General features: G+C 43.3%; 1 protein-coding gene across 1 annotated transcript in view; it reads right to left on the reverse strand.

Moving 5' to 3' along the window:
* The window catches only part of GUCY1A2 (guanylate cyclase 1 soluble subunit alpha 2), a 340,686-nt gene that overhangs the window by 296,705 nt on the left and 22,206 nt on the right, over positions 1 to 21,775 (reverse strand). The window contains exons 2-3 of the mRNA XM_027578896.2: positions 15,010 to 15,071; positions 5,987 to 6,108 (exon numbers count right to left, since the gene is read on the reverse strand). Coding sequence (XP_027434697.2) covers positions 5,987 to 6,108; positions 15,010 to 15,071 — 184 coding nt within the window. The remainder of the gene's footprint in view (positions 1 to 5,986; positions 6,109 to 15,009; positions 15,072 to 21,775) is intronic.

A 21,775-nucleotide genomic window follows, 5' to 3' on the forward strand; every position in this document is an offset into this window, starting at 1 on the left:
CTTGTTTGTGTCATAAGGACAAACACATCACCCCTCATTTGCATGTCAACACGTGAAATCTAAAGGAAACTACTATTTCTAAACTGAAAAAGATCCAAATTATGAAAAAACTGCCCCCTCCTCAGTACCAATGAGAAAAGTTTTGGATACTACTTGTCACATTCAAGCAAACATCCCAGGTACACGTTCGAACAGTAATGAACTAAGTAAAATATGCACAGTTCACAGACCCAGAAAGACTTGTGCAATTAGCAAGAGAGAAGCGATAGAAAGTGCAGTCTCAGTCCAATGACTCTGGAAGGCTGCATAAAGCACTGGAAAGAACAAGAGGTTTGCAATCAGACTGACCTGGGTTTAAATCCTGCTTCTGGGCCTCCTCGTGGCTGACAAGGAAACCTGACAATTTAACATCACAAAATATCCATTTCCTCACCCACAAAAGTGAGCAACATAGACCTCCCAGGGCTGATGCGAACTTTTTTCTGTGAATATTCAATACTAAGAGCAAACACTTGTGTAGCATTTGTTATTTCTCAGGCTGCCTTAAGTACTTTATACAAATTAAATAATTTCGTCTTCCCAACAACTGTAGGAGGTAAGGAGTTATATTATAACCATCTTACAAAATGAGAAATGTAAAGTATGGGAAAGATTAAGTAACTTGTTCCAATCCATACAGCCACCAAGTAGCTAAGCTGCAAATTCAACCCAAATAGTCTGGCTCATTTTTACTCTGAACCACTAGTATGCTATAATACCATTATTAAATCAATTAATAAATCAAGTCTCCTCCAAACACCTTAGCTCTAATCCATTTCATAAAGATACCGACATGATTTACTTTTAGTAAAAGAGAACAATTATCAGTTACCAAGTTACAGTAACAAGAATTATATTAGTAGAACGTGTCTGTTGCTATTGATCTTAATTCATCAATGAAAATGTTAGGTGGTTATCGCACCAACTCGTTCTCCAAGACTCTAAATACATGAATCATGTAATTGTTTAGTGAATTGGAGTATGTAAGAGTTATTCCAAGAAAACCCCCAAGGTAATCTTAACCCTAAGTAAGGCTAACTAATCCTTCACAGTTTCATGGTCATTTAGAAGGCTGCTAAATGCACATTCCAAATCATGATATAAACCAAAAAGTACATACAAGTTAACCTATAAACAACAAATTATTGCTTATAAAAACCAAAAAGCTCTATATCCGCTAATGATTCTAGAATGGGCAGCACGCGATAGAGAGCTCTGCCTCCAGAGCATTTCAGAGTCCCTGATGCCAGGAGGAGGCTGTGAGGTCTAACCCCGAAGGCCAGATCCGCCACCCTCCTCATTAGCACTTTCCCAACAAATATCCCCATGACATCACTCCTGATTCTGACTTAAGACGTGCTAAGGTTTTTTTGGAGACAATAAAGCCCTACTCTCCCAGAGGACCTTTAAAAGAGAGAAAAATTGGATGAATATTCTTTCACCATTCATGTTCTTGAGTATTTGGAGAGAAAACGCACTTAGCAAAAGTAGCAGACAACTATACTTTTGTGAATACTTGCTAAATAAATGCTGTTACTCAAACAGCAACCCCGACTTTGCTCTTCATTCCCAAGTGAATTACCCAGAGCACTCAGTTCTGATTTCTATCCTACTGTGCAAGGACCTTTTTCCTACACCATCTCCTCAGTCCTACAGCACCAGACGCTCTCCAACCACCACACCCACAACCCCTTCAACAGAAGGCAAACTGGCCGGGACTGAAACAGCCCCACCAGAGTACAGGACCAAACTTAAGGCCACGTTAACATCTTTTTTTCTATCTCCAAGGCTAAAAGGAGGCTGGGGAAGGCACTGCTCTGAGTTGATTAAGGCCTTTTCACCTTGCCGATTTAGGGAGACACATCACTGATGCCCTTCTGAACAGAGAGGGTTACTTTGTTGCCATGAAACAGTTGAGCACATGAAGGTAGTCTGGTATATCCATCCTTCTGTTACCAGGCATATCCTGAATGTCCTAGACCCTGACTGGGTTGATAAGAAAAAGCCAAAAGAAAACAAACAACTGAAATAGCCAAAACCTTCATTTATTTGGCATTGCATTATGTAAGGAAGCTATGCAATTTCTTGTCCTTCTCCCTTAACTCTCCCTCCTCCACCCCTGTCCCCCAATATCACCTAAGCCACAGGGCCAGGTGCTAACACTTTAGCAACAAACACGGATCCCGATATTGATCCTTTAATGCTTTCTCTCAGATACGCCTTTGTACCACTGAAGCATTTCGATATCCAAGAAAATACTCAATGTCGCACCTAAGAATGTAAATACATTTTACAACTTTTAATTGGAGCTAAAAATGGGCTTTGCAGATTACGACTGGAAAAGCCATAATTTTTCGGGCAACTAAAATTAGATCCTTTTGGTGAGAAGATATATTCCAAATAAAGCAGTAAATTTCACACAGAAAGCCTCCAGCAGGGAGGGCAGAGTTCACAGCTATATTTCTCTGTATGGCCTTTCCCGGAGTTTAAAAGCCTCTTTGGAGTATGGTCCCACATTAACACAGGGATGTCCAGGGCACCAACCAAAACGAGGCAAATACAGGATTCTGAGCAGTCTGTACTTAATATCCCTAAATTGTAAATGATGAGGCAAAAAAAATAGCAACAACCAGTTTCTAAGCCAAAAAGAGAGAGAGAAATAAATGGCAAAATGTTGATGGGGAAACAATTCTGTCCCGTTACTAGCAGGGGCATGAACCCCTCTGTGATGCACATGTGTTTCCAGGGAGTCCTAGGGAGGAAGCAACACAGCAAATACAGGACAGAGGCCAAGCTGGTTTTCTGCAGCAAGATTTCTCCTACTCTCTTCAACCTAAAAAGCCAGCACATGATCAAACCCTCTAGAGGGGTACATACTAAGCTGATAGATATAATCATTTTGAAAGAAGAAAAATGGGCTTTGCTAGTCCTATTTTCTGACCGAAGGACTTTCAATCTTTCTTGATAATAAGTGAAGTGTAAGGAACACACAGATGAGTGAACACACACATTTCTCGTCTCTACCACAACCTCCTTGTTAAGAAGAGAGAAGTATGTATTCCCCCATCCCAATACACCCATCTTCGAACCATGCTCCCCAACGGCAATGAATGTAAATCATGCGGTTGGAAAACCACCCTCTGTACCCACCTAGAAGGATTCTCTGACCGTGGTTGAGACTCTCTATTCCCAAGCCAAACTCCCTCACTCAAAAGATGGCTTCCTCTCTCATGTTCTGCTCTTCTGTTCATGGAGTTGATTGATTCTTGCATTCTCATAAATGATTGCACAGGAGAATTTAAATGTCATTTAACAAGAGGAAATCTGAGCAAGCCGAGATCAATCACAGTTCAGTGACTGGTTGAAAACAAATCTTTCATTGACTCTGACTAGTAAAGCTGTTCCCTTTGTCCTTGGGCGGTCTATATTGCAAGAGTCATGAAAAGACATAACTCAAAAGAGAAAAGATAACGCTCAGGCACATCATTGCCTGTCGGATCCATGCCAGTCTCTGGTCAACAGATTGCAGACATTTCGTTTTATTCTTCAGAAATTTAAGTTTTACAATATTACACTTTTTGCATTTTAAGAACAACCCATCAGTACCAAGGGGAAAATAAAATCTAATCTCTCAGGGCGCCTGGGTGGCTCAGTTGTTTAAGTGTCTGCCTTTAGCTCAGGTCATGATCCTGGAGTCCTGGGATGGAGCCCCGCAACAGGCTCCCTGCTCAGCAGGGAGTCTGCCTCTCCCTCTGGCTCATGTTCTCTCTCGTTCTCTAATAAATAAATAAAAATCTAATCTCTTTTGTCTATTAAAACCACTCTTTCCCTATATCATCAGGTAGCACTGCCTGAGGCTCTTCTCACGCACTACTGAGGGAATCCCACAGGCAACGAAGCTGTGCTTGGTCAACAGCGCCCCCTGGTGGTTACCGCACCCAACGGTCGGACCTAGAGTTCATGCGACTCCGGGCACACCCATGTGCAAGCCAGTACAGATGTCTTTAGCATCCTCATCGATTTCTTGTGAACACTTCCCACCCCCTCTCATTGGCAAGGTGGGGAGCATAAGGCAAGGAGGTGTGAAGGGCAGTGAAATATTTACAAACTGAGTAAGTCAAGAATCACTTTTCAAAATAGTATACATCTCTCTGCCAAGATTCTCATGCATCCCTTTGTGCGGCATCATCTTAACCCACCATGTCTCAAGAGAAATAAATGTTAGTGATGGAGCTGGGTTCTTTTCCTTTTTTCTTGTTTTTTTTTTGTCATCAATCTAAATTTATTCCATTTAAATGCCCATTTATTCCATTAAATGCCATTTTATTCCATTTAAATTCCATTTAAAGGCATTTAATATATAATAATATATATATTTATATATTGAATATATATATTTAATATATAATAATCTCTCCTATTTTGGAAAGTTAAAATGTCCCTTCTTTTATAAAATGGTGGCATTAAAACATGATCACTTTAACAAATTATCCTTACTTGACGAAGTTGGCAACCTTATTTTGGTCCTTTTTTTTTTTTTTAACTGATGGACAATTCTTGAAAATAAAAAAAACTGTAAAAAGCTCTTGGGTAATGCCGAACCCCAGCCCCCATTTATTCTCATCCCTCCTCTTCTGTAATAATTAAGTTTACTGGGGTAGCAGGACATCCCTGCAGTCGTAGTAAGGCTAAGGTAAGTAAATCCTTGGGCTTCCTTTTCACTGTCCATCACTCCCTTGCTTATATTATAGACAAATCACCCCTCACGAAAGGTCCAAGTTCTTAATAGAATATTTTGTTTACCCAGGATGACAATGTTATCACTGGGTAGGTGTCATCAAGGCTCCAATGTAAAAGCCAGATCTACCTCTGGGAGTCAGGTATGTTTAGGAAAACCTGGTACACTCATGGTTTGAGGTCACCTGGAATCTGTTTGTAGGAGGGACTCCGAGGTCTCCCAAGAGAGCACTTACTCTAAGGGGAAAAGAAAGTCAGGCAAACAAGTTTGCAGGGTCTTCATCATCAGACCCTGAGGGAAAGGGGATTCTGAGTTCTACACAGAGTCAGTCACTAAGACTTGTTCCCTACCAACACTCCACAGATCCCTGTCTGAGTAGTAAGGAAAAGGGAGGATTCCCCAAAAAATTTTAAAAGTTTTTTTTTTTTTAACTAAAAACCCATGTAAGACATTAGGGCAAAAAATACCCCTGCAATGATATCTACTTTGCATATAATAAAACGTAGGTATCACACACCAAGAACATCAGATAGTGAGATGGCACAGCTCACTCACGGTGCCTTAAGGCAGCATGATTCGGTACACCTTAGAACATCACCTCTTAGCCCTGTTGGGAGCACCCAGCAACAGTTCTGCTGTCACGAACACTAGGATCTTCAAGATGGACACACACACACACACACACACACACACACACACACACACACGCACACACACACGCACACGGACAAAGACTCAGTAGATGCCCTGCCTCACTGTCTCTGAGTTGTTGAGTCCACTAGGAGTATGTGTGAGCCACCCTCCCGCTCCAACCACGGCCTCTCACAAGTAACAGAGTGATAATAATATTAGAAATAATAAGATATTAGAAATCACGGGCTCAGAGAGGAAGATCCCCAACTTCAGTCGAGGTTAAGAGCCAGAAAAATATGGATCACAGGAGGCTAATACCAACATACCAATTCCAGGTTTCCCTGGAATGTGAGTATTCTTATTACTATGTTTTTCAACCTCCAAGTAAATGGCAGGTATGTAATTTGCACTTAAACATCTCCAGGAGTGTCGAAATCAAGTCACTTGAAGACAAGGTCTTCATCCTCCTCTGCCTTCACCTCTAAACCTCCCATTAGTAGAAAATGAAATGTTTATACCTTCCTTTCCACCTTCCCCTCATTCTCTCTCACCCATATTAATATATAGTTCATATACCAAGTATATTAGCAGTGCACTGAAGAATTCCTGAGATGTCTTCAATTTCCTCTTTGTTGGAATGGTCTGCATAGGAGCATCTGTTGGAGATGTTGTGGAAATTCCTTTCTGCATCCCTGTAACTAAGAAGAAAACAAAATTAGCATACGGAGACCATTTTTAAACCATCTGCGAATGCACTTGTGTATGCATACACACAAGCACACGCCGTCTGTGCCCCTGGTGTAATTGCATTTTAAAATAACTGCAGCTTTTAGACACCGTTTCTGGCATAAGCCACCACTAACATCAGCATTCACGGTGCGGACCGGGAACTGAAGGCCGTCACTAATAAGGAAGCTGTGGGTGAAAAACACAGAGGAGGAGAACGAGAAGATCCAGCAGTTTGCACCGCGAGTGCTTCCTCGTCGGAGCACTTCACCACAGTGGGTAATCTGTTCCTATAAGGAAGACACCGAGCAAAAAGCATAACTCACAGTTCTTACTTGGTGCATGGGCACGGTGTTAAAAGTAAACACGTCTTAACCTCTTGCACAGTCAAGGAGATAGCAACATGGTGCACGGATGACAAATCCGCTAAGGAAGCATTTGGAGTCTGACAGAACTTGAATAGGGTCTTACCGTTGTCTCTCTGTGAGACTTGGGGCAAGTGACCTCATCACTGTGGGTCTAACTAGCCTCCCTCATAAAATGGAGATCCTCCCCCTCCCTGAGTCCTTGCAAGGACAGAATGACGAAATGCCCGCGTCATCAGGTGTCGCCTGGAACTTCTCCAGTTGCCTCTGGATTGGAGCCAAGGCACCAACGCTGAAGACAGACAGGGACCTAAGGCCCCCACGTTCCCCAAGAGTAGCCGTTCCCACCAGAACTTAAAGAACTCGAGTCACTGCCATTGAGAAGCAAAGGAATGAAACAAATTTGAAAGGCAATCCTTAGAAGAGTGAGGAACTGGCCTAGGAAGATAGTGCTGTTTTTATTCTTCCCCTCTCCTCCAAGAAAAAAAGAAAGGACAAGTTTTCTGCAGAAGCCCAGCTGGGGAAAGAGGGTCCACCATGATTGAGATTGGGGGCTGGGTTCCGCATCCCACCATGAACGCTTGCTGAGGTAGCCTAATTCCTGAGTGGAGGGAGAAGGTTCCACAAAGAGTTATTAATGGGGAAAAGAAAGAGAAGCCAACAGGAGCAGCCTACCATACCTCCATTGGCAAACAACAGGAGTTTCCCGTGGGTGAGGGAGATATGAGGGAAGAGAGCGTGCTCTCGTTGTCCCCGCGGACTACCTTCCCCATCTAGAGGCTGCCAGCCGGAGAGGGATCCCACCCGCCAGACTGTGGAGTACAATCCTCAGGGCCAGGAGCAGGGCCATCTGAAGCAGTCCAGGCAGAACCCATATACATACCTGACTGACGGCATCACAGCCAAGACATCAGTGTTTAATTACACTGATGTTACAAACATCAGTGAATTAAAAAGGGTTTCTGCCATTTTCCATTTCATTCCTGCCTGATACAACATACATCAGAAGAGAGAGGAACCCAGAAAGGGGCGGCCTGGACCCCAGCAGAGAAAAACCACAGGATTCCCCCTCTACACGGCATTCCCAGTCCCTCAGGCCAAGGCCTGACACAGGCAGAGAGGGGTGTAAGGGTGAGATTGGATACGGGATTGAAGGTGTGAACTCAGCTGGAGTGGACTTCATACTCCCTGGAAATTCCCAGAAATCAGGGCAATCTGCCTGAGCTAGCATCAAAGGGGACCATCCCATCCTCGAATGTCTGAAATGACTGAAGAGAAAAAAAATAAGTAACACGGCCTCGTGTTTGCACACCTCGCCAAGATCAGACCCCAATAAACCAGGTTGGCAAAATGCTCAATACGGTTTCCAAAATGCAGGAATCACTCAATAAAAGGTGGAATGGGGAAGGCAGTCATTAAAGACAGACAAATACAGGGTTACTGTAAAATCAGGCTCCCTTATTTTAACCGGAATGACCACAAGTTATTTTTTCTCATAGCTTCAATTTCCTTATCTGTAAAATGAGCTTTATACAATGATCTTATGAAATAGATGATCAGGATTACATAAAAAATAAGAGATGTGAAGTGCCCAGTACATTGCCTCAAAAAGAGTGATCAATCAATCAGTAATAGCTTTTACCTAACATTGTTTTCATTCATTCAGATAGATATTCTATGTAAATATATGAAAAAGAAGCTAGATCACTTTCTAAATATTGTAGAGCCACACAATCTGACCATGACCACAAAAGTAATAGTATTTAAGTTTGTTTCCAGAATAATCAGGGTTCACCCACTTCTCGTGTTCTATGGAAATTATTGTAGCTTAATCCCTATTCAATTGTCCAAAGGAAAAAAGGACAGAAGGTTGGCTGTACAAAACAAACACAGGGCCCACGGTGATAATTGGAATAACAGAATTTAATTTTAAGATGACTATAGGAAATGTCCCAAACTAACAGGAGGTTGGCAGCAGGCCCACCTGTGATGAGCATAATGATGCTTTTGCTCGCAAAGAAAAAAAAAAAAGTACAAAATGAGTGGCATGATTCTGAACACCTATTTCTTCTTACTTCAGTTTTTAAAATATATAATGATTGAACATTACATCCCAGGAAGCCGGATTATCATGTTTTCCAATCGTAGTTTTAAAGACACCTCTGCTTTGCCTGTACTGTCTTGCTAATTCTAATCCGTCCTCGGGAGCTACGGACGCGGAGGGAGTCACGCAGGATAAACATGGGCGAGAGTGGCTGGTGAGGCATTCTAGAGGCAGAAATTTAGTTGAAGGAAAAAAAAAAATCCAAACTCTCTGAGACAAGAAGCTGCAGCTAGAAGATGAATGGAGCATGTTTAGCTCCTGATGGTAAACAAAGGATTCCAAACTTCTACAGACTCAAGGATCGCAGGGCAAATAATGCAGAGGGAGGGCATAAGGGGAAGACAATCCAACACTGAGGTGTAGAAGAGTCAGAGACGAAGAGTGGCAATAATAATAATTCAGTGAACACATTGATGACTTCTGTGTACCAAGCACTGTAGTACTTTACATGATTCTATGACCTGAGGTTATCATTATCATTTCATTTAATGGCAGCCCAACCAACCCTGCTATTACTACCAGCTTAAAAATGAGAAAACGGAGGCTCGCGGAGGTTAGGGCATGTGCCCTAAACCCTTCGAAAGCAGCATCTGACTTTAAATCTAGTAAACTTGCCCTGTGGTAGGTCTACTCCCAAGGCACGTTTTCCCAGCCCTCGGCTGTAAACCACAGGACAAAGACGCACAGAGACACAGCATAATGTCAAAAATGACATCAGAGGAGAGAGTCCTCATAAACCAGACTTCCCTCAACCCCGGTGCCTTTGAATGCTGAAGGTGAACCTGGCCTGCCTCCCACTTAGCCCTCTTGTTTCCCACTGTTCTTTCCAAGCCACACTGTCCGGGAAGTGAGCCCATCCCCTAGAAGCCTGGGTTACAGAGACGTACGTGAAGATGTACGCTCAGCGCCCCTTTACCTCATTTTACATCGAGGCAAGAAGACGATGCTACAGGAACAGGACGCTGTTTGAGTGAGTGCGCTCATGCAGTTTACAGAAAAAAAAAATTAAAAATATAAGAAACTTACCACGAAGTCCATCTCACACACAGCGGCAAAACATTAAGCATAAATGAGAAATTAAGTAAATCAGTAAAATTGTATGCTCTACAGGAAAGGCTCTTGGCATTAGAAATGTAATGGACCCTGGAGAGTATTTCAAGTCCTCCTTTTATACCCCCTTCCAAGCACAATCTACTCTTTTATCCACTGTACACACACTTCTGTGTATTTACCTCCAGGGTGCATTTCTTTCATTTATTCACACTCCCCCCTCCCCCCCAAAAAAACCATGTTAGTCCCTCCTACGAACCAAGCAATTACAAAGGCATAGGAACATAGAGATAAATCATTTAGATAAGTCAACAAAACAAGCTCTGATAAGCACTACGATAAGGAATAACAGAGAAGAATAGAATACAAAATGATCAGGGTTGGAGATGGAAGTAGGGGATGGAGGGCTTCTCTAGATTGGGTGGCCAGAGTACATTTTTCTGAAGATAATGACATTTAAACAGAGACCTGAACGTATAAAAAAAGTAACCCATGCGCACATGGGGACGGGCAGACCATTCCAGGAAAATGGAATGGTATATGCCAAGAGCCTGAGGCTAAGCAGGAGTTGGGAAACCCACAGCTGCCTGGCCGGGCGGGCAGGGAGTGAAGGGGGACGCGGAGGGGGTAACAGAGAGGTGAGTGAAGGCAGATCACAGGAACAGTTCAGATTTTGGTCTATCACAGTAAGTCATGACATGGTTGAAAGCAGGGATGTCACAGCGTAATACCTGGCCCCACAGCGTCAGTCAGCAAGGTTGTCTGGGAACCGGCTAGAAATGCCACTCTGCGCGCATGGGACATACGGGGTCAGAGGCCCTGGGGGTGGAGGCCAGCCATCTGGGTTTTAACGAACCTGCAGGTGGTTCTAATGCATGTTAACACCTGAGAACCGGTGGTCCGACGTGAGAAAAGGGCATGATCTAATCTGTTTAACCACTTTACGGTGGTGGACGTGCCATGTTGAGGGACGGGGTAGAAGCCACAACACTAGATCGGGGTCTGGATCTAGAAGCCGCGGTTGACAGTGCAAACAACTTGAATGGTCTCTATGAGTAAATCCGTGAATGAGAGATTGGACAAGTTGAGGAACAGAACAAATGTTTAAAGACAAAGTTCCTGGGGCGCAGAGAGGCTGTCTCACTCCCTGACAGAGGTTCCATGGGTTACTCCCTCCCGGTCCTCCATCTGTGTGATCCTCTGAACAGCTGCTCCCTGCATTCTAGTCTACATCGCGGAGACTAAAAAGCCTCAGAGAGGTTCTATGAACTACTGGTGTGAGAACGCATCAAGGAGCAGTAGACAATCCCGAGGCCCGGATAAATACAGCAGGTCCAAGGGCAGTTTTAAAGGAGAGAAAAGGGAGGCTGGGAGGCCGGTAATTAGAGGCTGACTTAAATTAAAAACAGGAGGGTTAGTGCCCTTCTGGACATGGATGGAGCTAGAGAATATCATGCTAAGGGACATAAGTCAGTCAAAGACAAATACCACGATTTCACTCATATATGGAATTTAAGACACAAAACAAGGGAGCTGAAAGGAAAGAGAGAGACAAACCATGACAGACTCTTAACTACAGAGGAAACACTGATGGTGACCAGGGGGGAGATGGGTGGGGGAAGCAGGTGCTGGGGATGAAGCAGGGCACCTGTGGTGATGAGCACCGGGTGAAGGATGGAGTGCTGACTCGCTGTATTGTGCACCGGAAACTAATGTTACACTGCTAACTGGGATTTAATTTTTTTATTTAAAAAAATAAATAATAAAATTTTAAAACAAATGTTTTATAAGAAATAAATTTTTAAATAAAAAAATTTAAAAATTTTTAAAAATTAAAAAAAAGAAGGGCTAGCTCATACTCCTTGTTATGCATCCTGCTTCATCCTCACAGCCTAAGGCACCTAAAAGCTGAATTACTTCAAGACAAACCTTAGGCAAAGCCCTGCTTTAGGGATTTGGAAAACCACCTCGGTCCCATCCTCACCCCGCCCCCCAGAACTCTGTAAACCAATACTCAGCACTTCTTATCAATTGCCTGAAATCCCTTTAACTGGAAGGAACACATTCCTTTTCAGTTAGAGAGAAAGAGCCTTACCTGTGTCTTCCCAAGAGGAACTGCACACAGGTGTGGATACTGAATCCAAGTGCTCATCACAACAGATGCTCTCCTGTTTCAGTAATAACGAGAAACAGCAGAGAGAGAGGGAGGTGGACAGGGGTAACAGGACAGACCGAAGAGGGAAGACCCAGTCGCGAAAGGCAAACGTCACAATACTGCGGCTAACCCACTGGTTTTCTCTTCATGAGCATGCACATGACTAAGGGCAGTGAGCAGCCCACACCCAGGTGAAAACGTGTTCACAGGTCTCTTTGGAACCGGCCGGACATCAAGACACCTCTTCATCATCCGAGTCACGTGCGCTGTTTTCTTTACACTGTGTCTGGAAGAAGCAGAACTAGAAAAGACCATTTTGGGGCCACGAATCACCACAGGCTTGGTGTACACAAAGCAAACAGGAGAGTTGAGGCAGTGAGTTAGATAGAAAAGAACTCCATCTTGATGTGGGAAACAGAGGCCGAAAAGAAATTATTAAATGTCCTTACTATCTACAGCCCACTGACAAGTCCTTGAAACCAGCGGAGTGACATTCCTCTAGGGACTCAGCCGCCTAGATGTCAATGCTTTGCTGAGGGCAAAAGACAATCTTAGCCCAACCCCCAGGATCCTGGAAGTCTATCTTAACATATAAAAATTCCTTTGGAAACTTCCTTTAGCTCTGCCCACCAACATACATGTTGGCAATCATCTCCCAGGCATGTGACCCACTGATAAACATCTGAAGGGTCTCATGACTCAGGTTTTATTAGACAGTAATAAACGCCCTTGTCCTAACAACAGCTAGCCCCCTCAAGGTCCTGGAAAGCTTGCTTCCAAAATTCCTTAGAGACTTATGCTCTCCCTAACCCCCTCCCAGCTTGAAAGTATATGACGGGCCGCTCCTCACGAGCCCGGTGCGGCTCCTTCTGCCCCCGGGTCCTGCCCCCGGGCTTTAATAAAACCACCTTTTTGCACCAAAGACGTCTCAAGAATTCTTTGGGCTTCAAACCCTAATGTCTTTTCCGTCACATGTTACTAATGGAAAAAAGAATCTCCTGCTGATTATGATAATATAGTTTAGTTACCTCTTCTGATCATAGTTCTAAGACTCCCATTCCAATTTGCCGTGAAGACATAGCTTGGTTCGCAAATGAGACTTGGACCAGTTATGATTTCATTTCAAAACAGAGAGGGCATTCACTATTCCAGGAAATGCTTTGCATTTGATTACTGCTATTGTCTTATAATATTAAAAATAACAATAAACATAAAAGCAAACAAATACATAGTGCTCACCACACACAGGAAACTGTTCCAAATATATTGAATAAAATTTAATCCAAATACCACACTGGGGAAGCAGCAGAGTGACTAAGTTTTATTTTAGAATATGGGGGGAGAGATTAATTTGACATCATTCACCTCCGTTAGGATAAACCATTTAAAATCACAAATGGCCTCAAATTAAAAACCATCTCATGAGTTTAAATAATATGCTTTTCCTAGTACTGCACTTTTGAGAATTGATGTGACAACGTTTCAAAGCAATTCCCTTTGAAATGACAATTAACATAATCACCAAGTACTTAAGGTATACAGAATTGTACTAGGTACCGAGATTATTTTTCCACCATTTTCTTTTCTTGTTTTTGCTTTAAAAAAAAAATCACACTATATCCCAATAACCAAAAATGCATCCTTAATCCCCATGGCATTGACTATTAGCCCCCAATGTTAAATGATGCTCGACAGCACTTCAAGAGGTATCAGGGTTTGGATCTTAACTCCTCAAAAGTTCTTACAATCTTACACAAATAAATAATGGTAGCGCATACAGAACATTAACGATGTGAATTTAAAATATGCACCACCTCTCCTGTCCATGAGTTTCATTCCTTTATTTTAAGCTAGATTGCATCAGAAAGTGAATTTAGGCTTCTGTATTTCCAACTGCTTCCTCCCATAGCCAATCGAAAGTATACCTTACACTTACTTGGAGCTTTTTATGTACAGAATATGCTCACTGAAATGACCTCATTTAAGAGCTACCGTACAACCCAGCAACTGCACTACTGGGTATTTACCCCAAAGATACAAATGTAGTGATCCGAAGGGACACATGCACTCCAATGTTCATAGGAGCAATGTCCACAATAGCCAAAACTATGGAAAGAGCCTAGATGTCCATCGACAGATGAATGGATAAAGATGTGGTATATATAGACAATGGAATATTATGCAGCCATCAAAAAAATGAAATCTTGCCATTTGCAGCGACTTGGTTGGAACTGGAGGGTATTATGCTAAGTGAAACAAGTCAGAGAAAGACAATTATCATATGAGCTCACTGATATGAGGAATTTGAGACACGAGACAGAGGATCATAGGGGAAGGGAGGGAAAAATGAAACAGGACGAAACCAGAGAAGGAGACAAACCATAAGAGACTCTTAATCTCAGGAAACAACCTGAGTGTTGCTGGAGGGGAGGGGGGTGGGAGGGATGGGGTGGCTGGATGATGGACACTGGGGAGGGTGTGTGCTATGGTGAGCACCGTGACTTGTGTAAGACTGACGAATCGCAGACCTGTACCTCTGAAACAAATAACATTGTATGTTAATAAAAAAAGAAGAAATGACCTCATTTACCCATGGCATCGAATCCTCAATTAGTTGTTACCATCATCGTCACCCTTTGCAAAACAGGTGAAGTTACTTCAAAGTTCTACGTGCTGGTGAGGCCGTGAGCTCCTGTTTCTTCATCTTGTCTTCTTTACCCCATATCACAAGGATGTCAAGAAATGGAAGATGAAAGAAAACTAGGTAGCATGTGACTCTAAACCAATGCCTCTCGCCGAACCATTAGGCTTGTAATGACTTTGAGTAAACTTTACTAAAGAATTCTAAAATCCCATTTAAAGCCTCTCTGTTGGTACCATTGAACCTTACTGTAATCCCAGGGCAAAATCATCAGATTCAATGGATGGGAATAAGAGGGTAAGAACACAAGAAGGAAAAAAAAAAAAAAAAAAAAAAGGAAAGGCCACACTAAAAGGGAATTTCACTGAAAAGGATTAAACACAAACAGGCCAAAGGAAATCACTGTAGGGGTCCCGATGAGCCCCCAGCCCACCCTGGGAGCACAGCCAGTGTGAAATAAGACCCACCTAGGTGGCAGAAAACCACACGCTCAACAGCTATGCTTGAGTAATTATCTTTAATTTGCCCCAAATAATGACCAAAATCCATTTTACTTACCCAATAACTTGGTGCTCGTAATACTGCAGGGTCCTCTTGAGAGTCTGCTGTATCGTCTGAGGCTGGAGAATAATAATAATAATAAAATATATTATCAGCAAAATCAGTGCCATTCCCATTCTGAGCATCAGAGGCAGCTATATACCTTCTGATTGATCTCAGACGCGTTTTCGCTTTACAATATTAACCCATTACACATTTTGCCATGTATTTTCCCCACAGGAACTAATACGAGGCACTCAGCAATTACCCAGAATTTCTCAGTTTCAAGTATGAAAGCGTTTCCTGGCCATATTTTTTCCAATTCTTTCATACCGGGTCTTAGTTTCAATAAAACATCCACTGGCTGCCGACAATACACCAAGGCCTTGGGGGCAACGGAGGGGAGGTGTACTGAAGGAAACGTGGGCCATGCCCAGGTCAAACCTGACTTCTTCAAGGACCCAAGAGATTCCAGGCAAGCGTTCCAAAGCCTCAGGGAGGGGCCACAAGTGCTCTGGGCAAGAAATGGGGTCTGCACAATGGATTCTGGGAAACAAACTGAGGGCTCTAGAGGGGAGGGGGTGGGGAGATGGGTTAGCCCCGTGACCGGCGTTAAAGAGGGCACGTTCTGCATGGAGCACTGGGTGTTACACGCAAACAGTGAATCATGGAACCCTACGTCAAAAACTAATGACGCAATGTATGGTGATTAACATAACAATAAAAAATTTTAAAGAAAAAAAGAAATGGCGTCTGTGGCAAATATCTAAGTCATTCCTGACCGAACAGTAGAACCCTCTCCTCTCCATGACAGCTAAAGATAGCCTTTCTTAATTCCAGATCAAGACATTTTTCTTAGACTTACTTAGGCAACAGAGCCTGAGCTTGGAGTTTCTGACCCAGGGAGCCGTGAAGATCCCAGAACAAAGATTTAATTAAGAAATTGTGGTAAGAACCTAATTTTCAGTGTCAAGAGTGTGAATTTTTTAAATATAAAAATGCAGAGTCAATCGGGCAGAGCATAATCTATCACAGGCTTATCAAAAGATTGATTCATTACAGCCATGGATGAATTTTAGGGGAACTTAAGGACTCTGACATTCTATTCTCGAGATGTGAGGCCTCAAGACAGTTGGCAATCTCACGGGCTGCCACTGATGAACCACACGAACCTGGATGAGGTCTAGAAAGGTCGCTGTCTTAAAAACAGGCAATTTAAGAAAGACTGCAGAGTTGTTGTCCAGGTTCCCTTGAACGCCTTTCCCTATTCACCTCTCTATGAAAACATCCAGGACAGAGGTAGCAACCTCCCTACCCAATACTCTTCCAAGTTTCGGCCTCCATCTTGGCAGGAAAGGGTTATTCTAAAGCCAGAGGAAAGTGAACTTCGATTAAATCAAGGGCATCCACTGAAATCTATTCTACGCTACCCCTTCACTGAGCAAATCTAAGGCTTCCCTTTAGCCAAACCAAATGAGAAATTAATTTTAGGAGGAATCAGCCTCCCAACGTTCAAGGAAATAGGTACCGGGCGAATGCTTTCAACAGCTGTTTTTCATTTATATCATGTGAAAAAGATGAACAGGAGGCTTCAAACTGGTACAGATGTCTCTGCTCTTTGGGATGGAATCAAAGCAAAGTAAATAGAATGTACCTAAGGAAAAAGAATCATGTCTGAACCGAGAACTAATGGAGCTGCTGAGAAATCCAAGGAGGACGAAGCGGACATAGCAAGCCTAGTGCACAGGAAAAGTGTGCTTTCACAAAACTCGACCCGAGGCCAACCCAAACCAAGTCATTATCAGTCACTGGCTCAGTACCCCTGGGATCGGGGCCTCTTGCACTGGCTTGGCAGTTGGTGAGCTAAGATAACTTTCTCTTTGGCAACGTGCCCTAAAAGCAGTGAATATGCACAGAGGGATTATCCTTCCAATAACCTCTGGTCACAAAACATGGAACAGAAAGCAGGAACTCGAGTGCACAGGGCCAGTAAAGACCAGAATGACCTCATTTGTACAGAAGGACACTTTTTTTTCCCTGCACCAGGAATTTCCCAGTCATTAAAAAGCACATGTTTGTAAGAGGAGTGGAGCCTTTTAAAGAGCTTTTTTTCGTTTGTGAAGCAATTACTTTTCTTCCCCAGCAGGAGTTAAATTTATAGTTTCCAAATACATTAAAAAGAAAACGTTCTCTGGGCATATCTGACAAAGCTTCAACTCGGGAAAGCATTTATACACTTCCTGTGGCTTGCCGAAGCCAGTGGGCACGTTCCGAGGGTCTAAACCACGAGCCCGGAAGCTGAGTGCTGAGTGTCTCCTCCTCGTCAGCAAGCCACGGCTGACTTCCACACACACCTGACTCCCCAGAACATCTTATCACCGTGGATTCAGTGAATTCTCTCCAGAGTTTGCCTGACTGCTCAACCAATGGCTCTTATTGGCGAGAGACATCTTCACGAAATCTCAGTGTCTCTCTGACCTGAATAAAATAGCATGAAGTGAAGACCCACATGGGGGCCAAAGCCTTCCACAGGGGCGACTTCTGCCTGGAGAGTCGTAGGGTCCACTTCTTAGTGTCTGCGTGCACCAGTGATGCAAGTCAGCGTATTAGCAGGAAAAACGGGGGCTTTGAAGATAGGCAGACCTTTTCTTCTTTAAGAATGCAACTCCACACCTGTCCCCTACTCAACAGGTCCGTGGGCCAAGATCCCACTCCTTGTACCTTGTACCTTGTACCTTGTACCCATTCCCTTCCTTGAAGAGGGAGTTTAGAAACACGATTTTAGAAAAGAAGATTTAATATCAAAGTTGAGTTCAAAATCCAGCTCTGTGACTCACTAGCTAGATGACCTTGCGCAGTTTACTTAAGCTCTCTGAGATACAATTCCTCGCGTAGACATTATTTTTTATGGAAATTAATTCAAATAAAGCAAAGTCTCTGGTGCACAGTAGATACCTAATAAATGATAGTTACGATATGCTCCGCTGAAAAACATGGCTCCTACCCTCAAGAGTCTTGTAGTCTAGTGGAGGAGCACAAGTTAGACCGTCCACCCCCCAAGTGTTATGTTTCAAGATCCTTATCACCTAAAAAAATCAGTAAAGCTGCCATTACCGCTACCCGTAAGAGAATGCCAATTTCAGCAGACAGAAGAAACAATTAAAAAAATGGCAGCAGAAAGGATAAATATTTCCAATGAAAACTCCAGATCAGTCCAGAGATGAAGATCAAAGCAGAATTTTGGAAAACGAAGACTGAGGACAGACCTAGAGAGCAGGCTTACAAGTGGGAAGGACACCGAGGCGCCACGGCGGGGATCAGGACCCCAAGCACTGAGTGTTACAAGAAGAAACAAGCCAGGGACCGCCTTCCTAAGACACAAAGAATGTGCAACAGAAGAACCAGGTGGCCTTAGAATTTCACAGCCAGGTGCTGGAGGGTCTGAGAGACAAGGATGGGGAAAAAGACAAAAATCCACTCTTCCTTTCACAGAAAGACAATCAAAGGAATCTGTGACTCTTCTCTGCTCACCCCACACTGAGAGAGAGAGAGAGAGTGGGTTTCCTATTGTCCCTGCTCAACACCAAGAAGTACTGGACAGGAAGACCGCTGGACAGACGAGGCAGCTGTCTGGGTCCTGCACATGGATAGTCTGGGGTTACACAGAAGGTACTCAGAAGCTGCCATCACGTAGCCACCAGGAGCCGTCTTCATCTCTAGTCTCGGGAACAGCTTCACTCTGCTTGGCCAGCAGTGCTGACCCTGCAGATTAAATGTGAAGCTCACAGAAGGTCATGGGATCCAAACAGCCAGCCATGAAACAGTCCCAGCAGAGCCAGAGAAGTGGTCCCTGAGGAGTGGGCGGAAGCCGTTCCCAGCAGCTGGCCCCGCAGGCTCAGGCAGCCCCGCCGAGCCTCCGGCACAGTCCCTGCTCTGGAGATCCGTACCAGATGGACCTGGGGATCAGGCAGGAGGCAGGGAATCAAGACGCGTGCATGCACAGGCAACACACTTGTCACCAGATAGAGCGGACGCTCACCTCAATTTGAGGCATCAAGAAGCTGTGGCTCAGACTGGTTAAGTGAATATCCCGTGATCACAAAGCTAGTAAGTGAATAAACCACGGCAGGTCAGGACAGGCTTCAAAGTGTACCCTGCTTCTACTAGATGCCTTGAGGGTCCCTCTTACCTTGAACATTCTGGGATTCTATATTGTTTAATATTGACAGCACTTCATCATGCCAAAAACAGACACAGCTTCACACAATTTAAAAACAAACTTCTCCTTTCTCCTTTATGGCACAGATCCATTTGCTATAGAATTAACGGAAACCATACATCCATCCTCCTTTAAAGAAATACCTGTAAATAGCCATGTCATTTTATTTACTTAAGCATGAGAAAATTAAATATGAATGTGAGAAACTAAATGATAGGAATATACATTTTAATTACTGACGACTAAGCCAGTGGTTTTCTCTTCTGTCCGCACATTAAAATCATCTTGGGGAGCTTTTAAAAAATACCAGTGCCTGAGCTCCACCTCCAAATTTTCCAATTCAACTGGTCTGCTTCTAATGTGTGGTCAGGGTTTAAAAACCTTTCGTTTAAGGTATAAACATGATGATCAAGACCAGTCATCCTCCAGAAACCTTACTTGAACTGAGTAAGTCAGAATTCATGAGAACAGTTTCTTTATTCAAATATCAAGAGAAGTAAGCTTCTGAGAGGTATACATACATAACCGCCAAATTCAACACAGTTCGTTCATTAACTGTCACTAACGGCTTACAATCAAATATGAATTTCTTAGATGAACAAAGAGCTATACTGCTTGAGGCATAAATACAGGATTTTAAAATTTCCATGTAATTCACTCCCATGCACTTACGTCAGCATTAGATTTTGCGCGGACACATACATACGACATAACTATGGCTGGTGGGACAATTACTCACATCATGAGACGGGTGTTATTATTTTGCTGAGAAAACCAAGACACACAAAGTTTAAGTTGCCCTCTGCTCACACAAGAAGAGACAAAACCAGGGTTGAGTCTCAGGTAATCTGCTCCAGAATCCAAGCACATAATCTCCGACCTATACCACACCTAACATTTAAAGCTGTATTTGGTTGAGCGCTTTACAGTTCACAGTTTCTAATGCATGCTATCCCAACTGACCCTTGCACCAGTCCCGTCGAATAGTCCAGCTGGTGCCATGATTGCCATCTGACTGCAAAAGAACCAAAGTTAGAGACGTTACGAGTCTTCTTTTGCAAGGACAGCATCTCTTCCCTTAGGAAATTGTCTTCAATAAGATAGCATTTTTTTAATGTCAACATACAATTAAAGAATCACAGGGATCCAAATTAGTTGTCTGCTCCTTGAGAACACACTGAACATTCTTTCCACCAAAACTGCATGCCAAAGAACGCCATGGGCAAGCTCGCCCAGTCACCTAAGCTTCACTGCCCCCTCTCCTCCCTTGGCTTCTTTCCCTCCTCTGGCTCACGCCCTCCCCACCAGCTGGACGTCTAATACAGCGAGGCTACATTCTGACGGGCCACATCCCTACCCCCACCACCTAAACTCCCAAAACAGGTCTCCAGAAATCACCGTGGCATATTCTCCTTCCTTTTCTCATCAAAATTGTCAATCCCTTTAGTACCCTGATCTCCGATGGTGCTCAGAAGGAGTCACACCTCCATTTCCTCAAAAACGTGATCCCCGGTCCTAAGGTAGATGATGGTAAAAAATGAGCTTCCCTTACAGGATAAAACATGGTCCGAACCGCTAACAGCGGGACTGTGGTAAATAGGCTTCTCAGTGAGAGTGAAACCGGGGGCGAGGGGCACCTCTCTTCCTTGACATCACACTCCCGGGACCGCCACATTCCCCAGGACATAAGAGCATTTCGTGTATTAGGACATGATATGCCAAATTCCGTCATTGAACGTGACCAAAATCGTAATGCTAGCTACCCGGTCTTTATGGCTAAGCCTGTAGACACCAATGGATCAAATGATATGGTTGGTATTACTAATAAAATTAGTCCAACAACAAGTCACTTCAGACAAGCCGCTCAACTACTTTGGAAAGAGATGTAATTGCAGTAATCATCAATCTTGCTAAATATGCAGACAAAATATTCACTTTCCCAGCCTCTGACTAAACTTACTACATATAAACCCCCCCCCCAAAAAAAATAGACAGCAAATTAAATATAGAACTTTGAGTCAGGACCTCTGTATTTCAAGCCCAGCTGTGCTACTGACCTTTTCATAAAATTAGCCACCATCTCTTCACCTGGGAGTAGGAAACCTTGGGGAAAAAAAAAAATGCCTCTATTTTCCCATCTGAAAAAAGCTAGTAAGAAGTTCGTAGTTCTCAGGGTCATTCTGAGGAAATGCATTGCAAAGTTAAGCACTTGAAAACAGAGGGTCAGATCCACCGTCTCTCAGGAAGCTGGGCAGAACCATTTCAAGTGAATGACGCCAATAATTTGCTAAACAAAACTGGTAGTCCAGATAATTAATCACAAAAAGCAAAAGTGATTAAGTGTGCTAAAAGAAAAAACAATGAAACCTAGAAATGCCCTCTAAGGTAGTGTTCTTCCTACTTTCCACCATACTGGTGGAAAATCTGCATGGTTTCCTTCAATCTCAATTTTATTCTCCTTGTGAACACAAGTATACATCTGAGTGACCCCACGAGAGCTTAGGGTGAAGGCTGACATCATGCTAATTGACCCATACAAGGTTTCAAACTGATGACCTTGGCCTT

The sequence above is a fragment of the Zalophus californianus genome, chromosome 11 (assembly GCF_009762305.2).
Source record: "Zalophus californianus isolate mZalCal1 chromosome 11, mZalCal1.pri.v2, whole genome shotgun sequence".
Lineage (NCBI taxonomy): Eukaryota > Metazoa > Chordata > Mammalia > Carnivora > Otariidae > Zalophus > Zalophus californianus.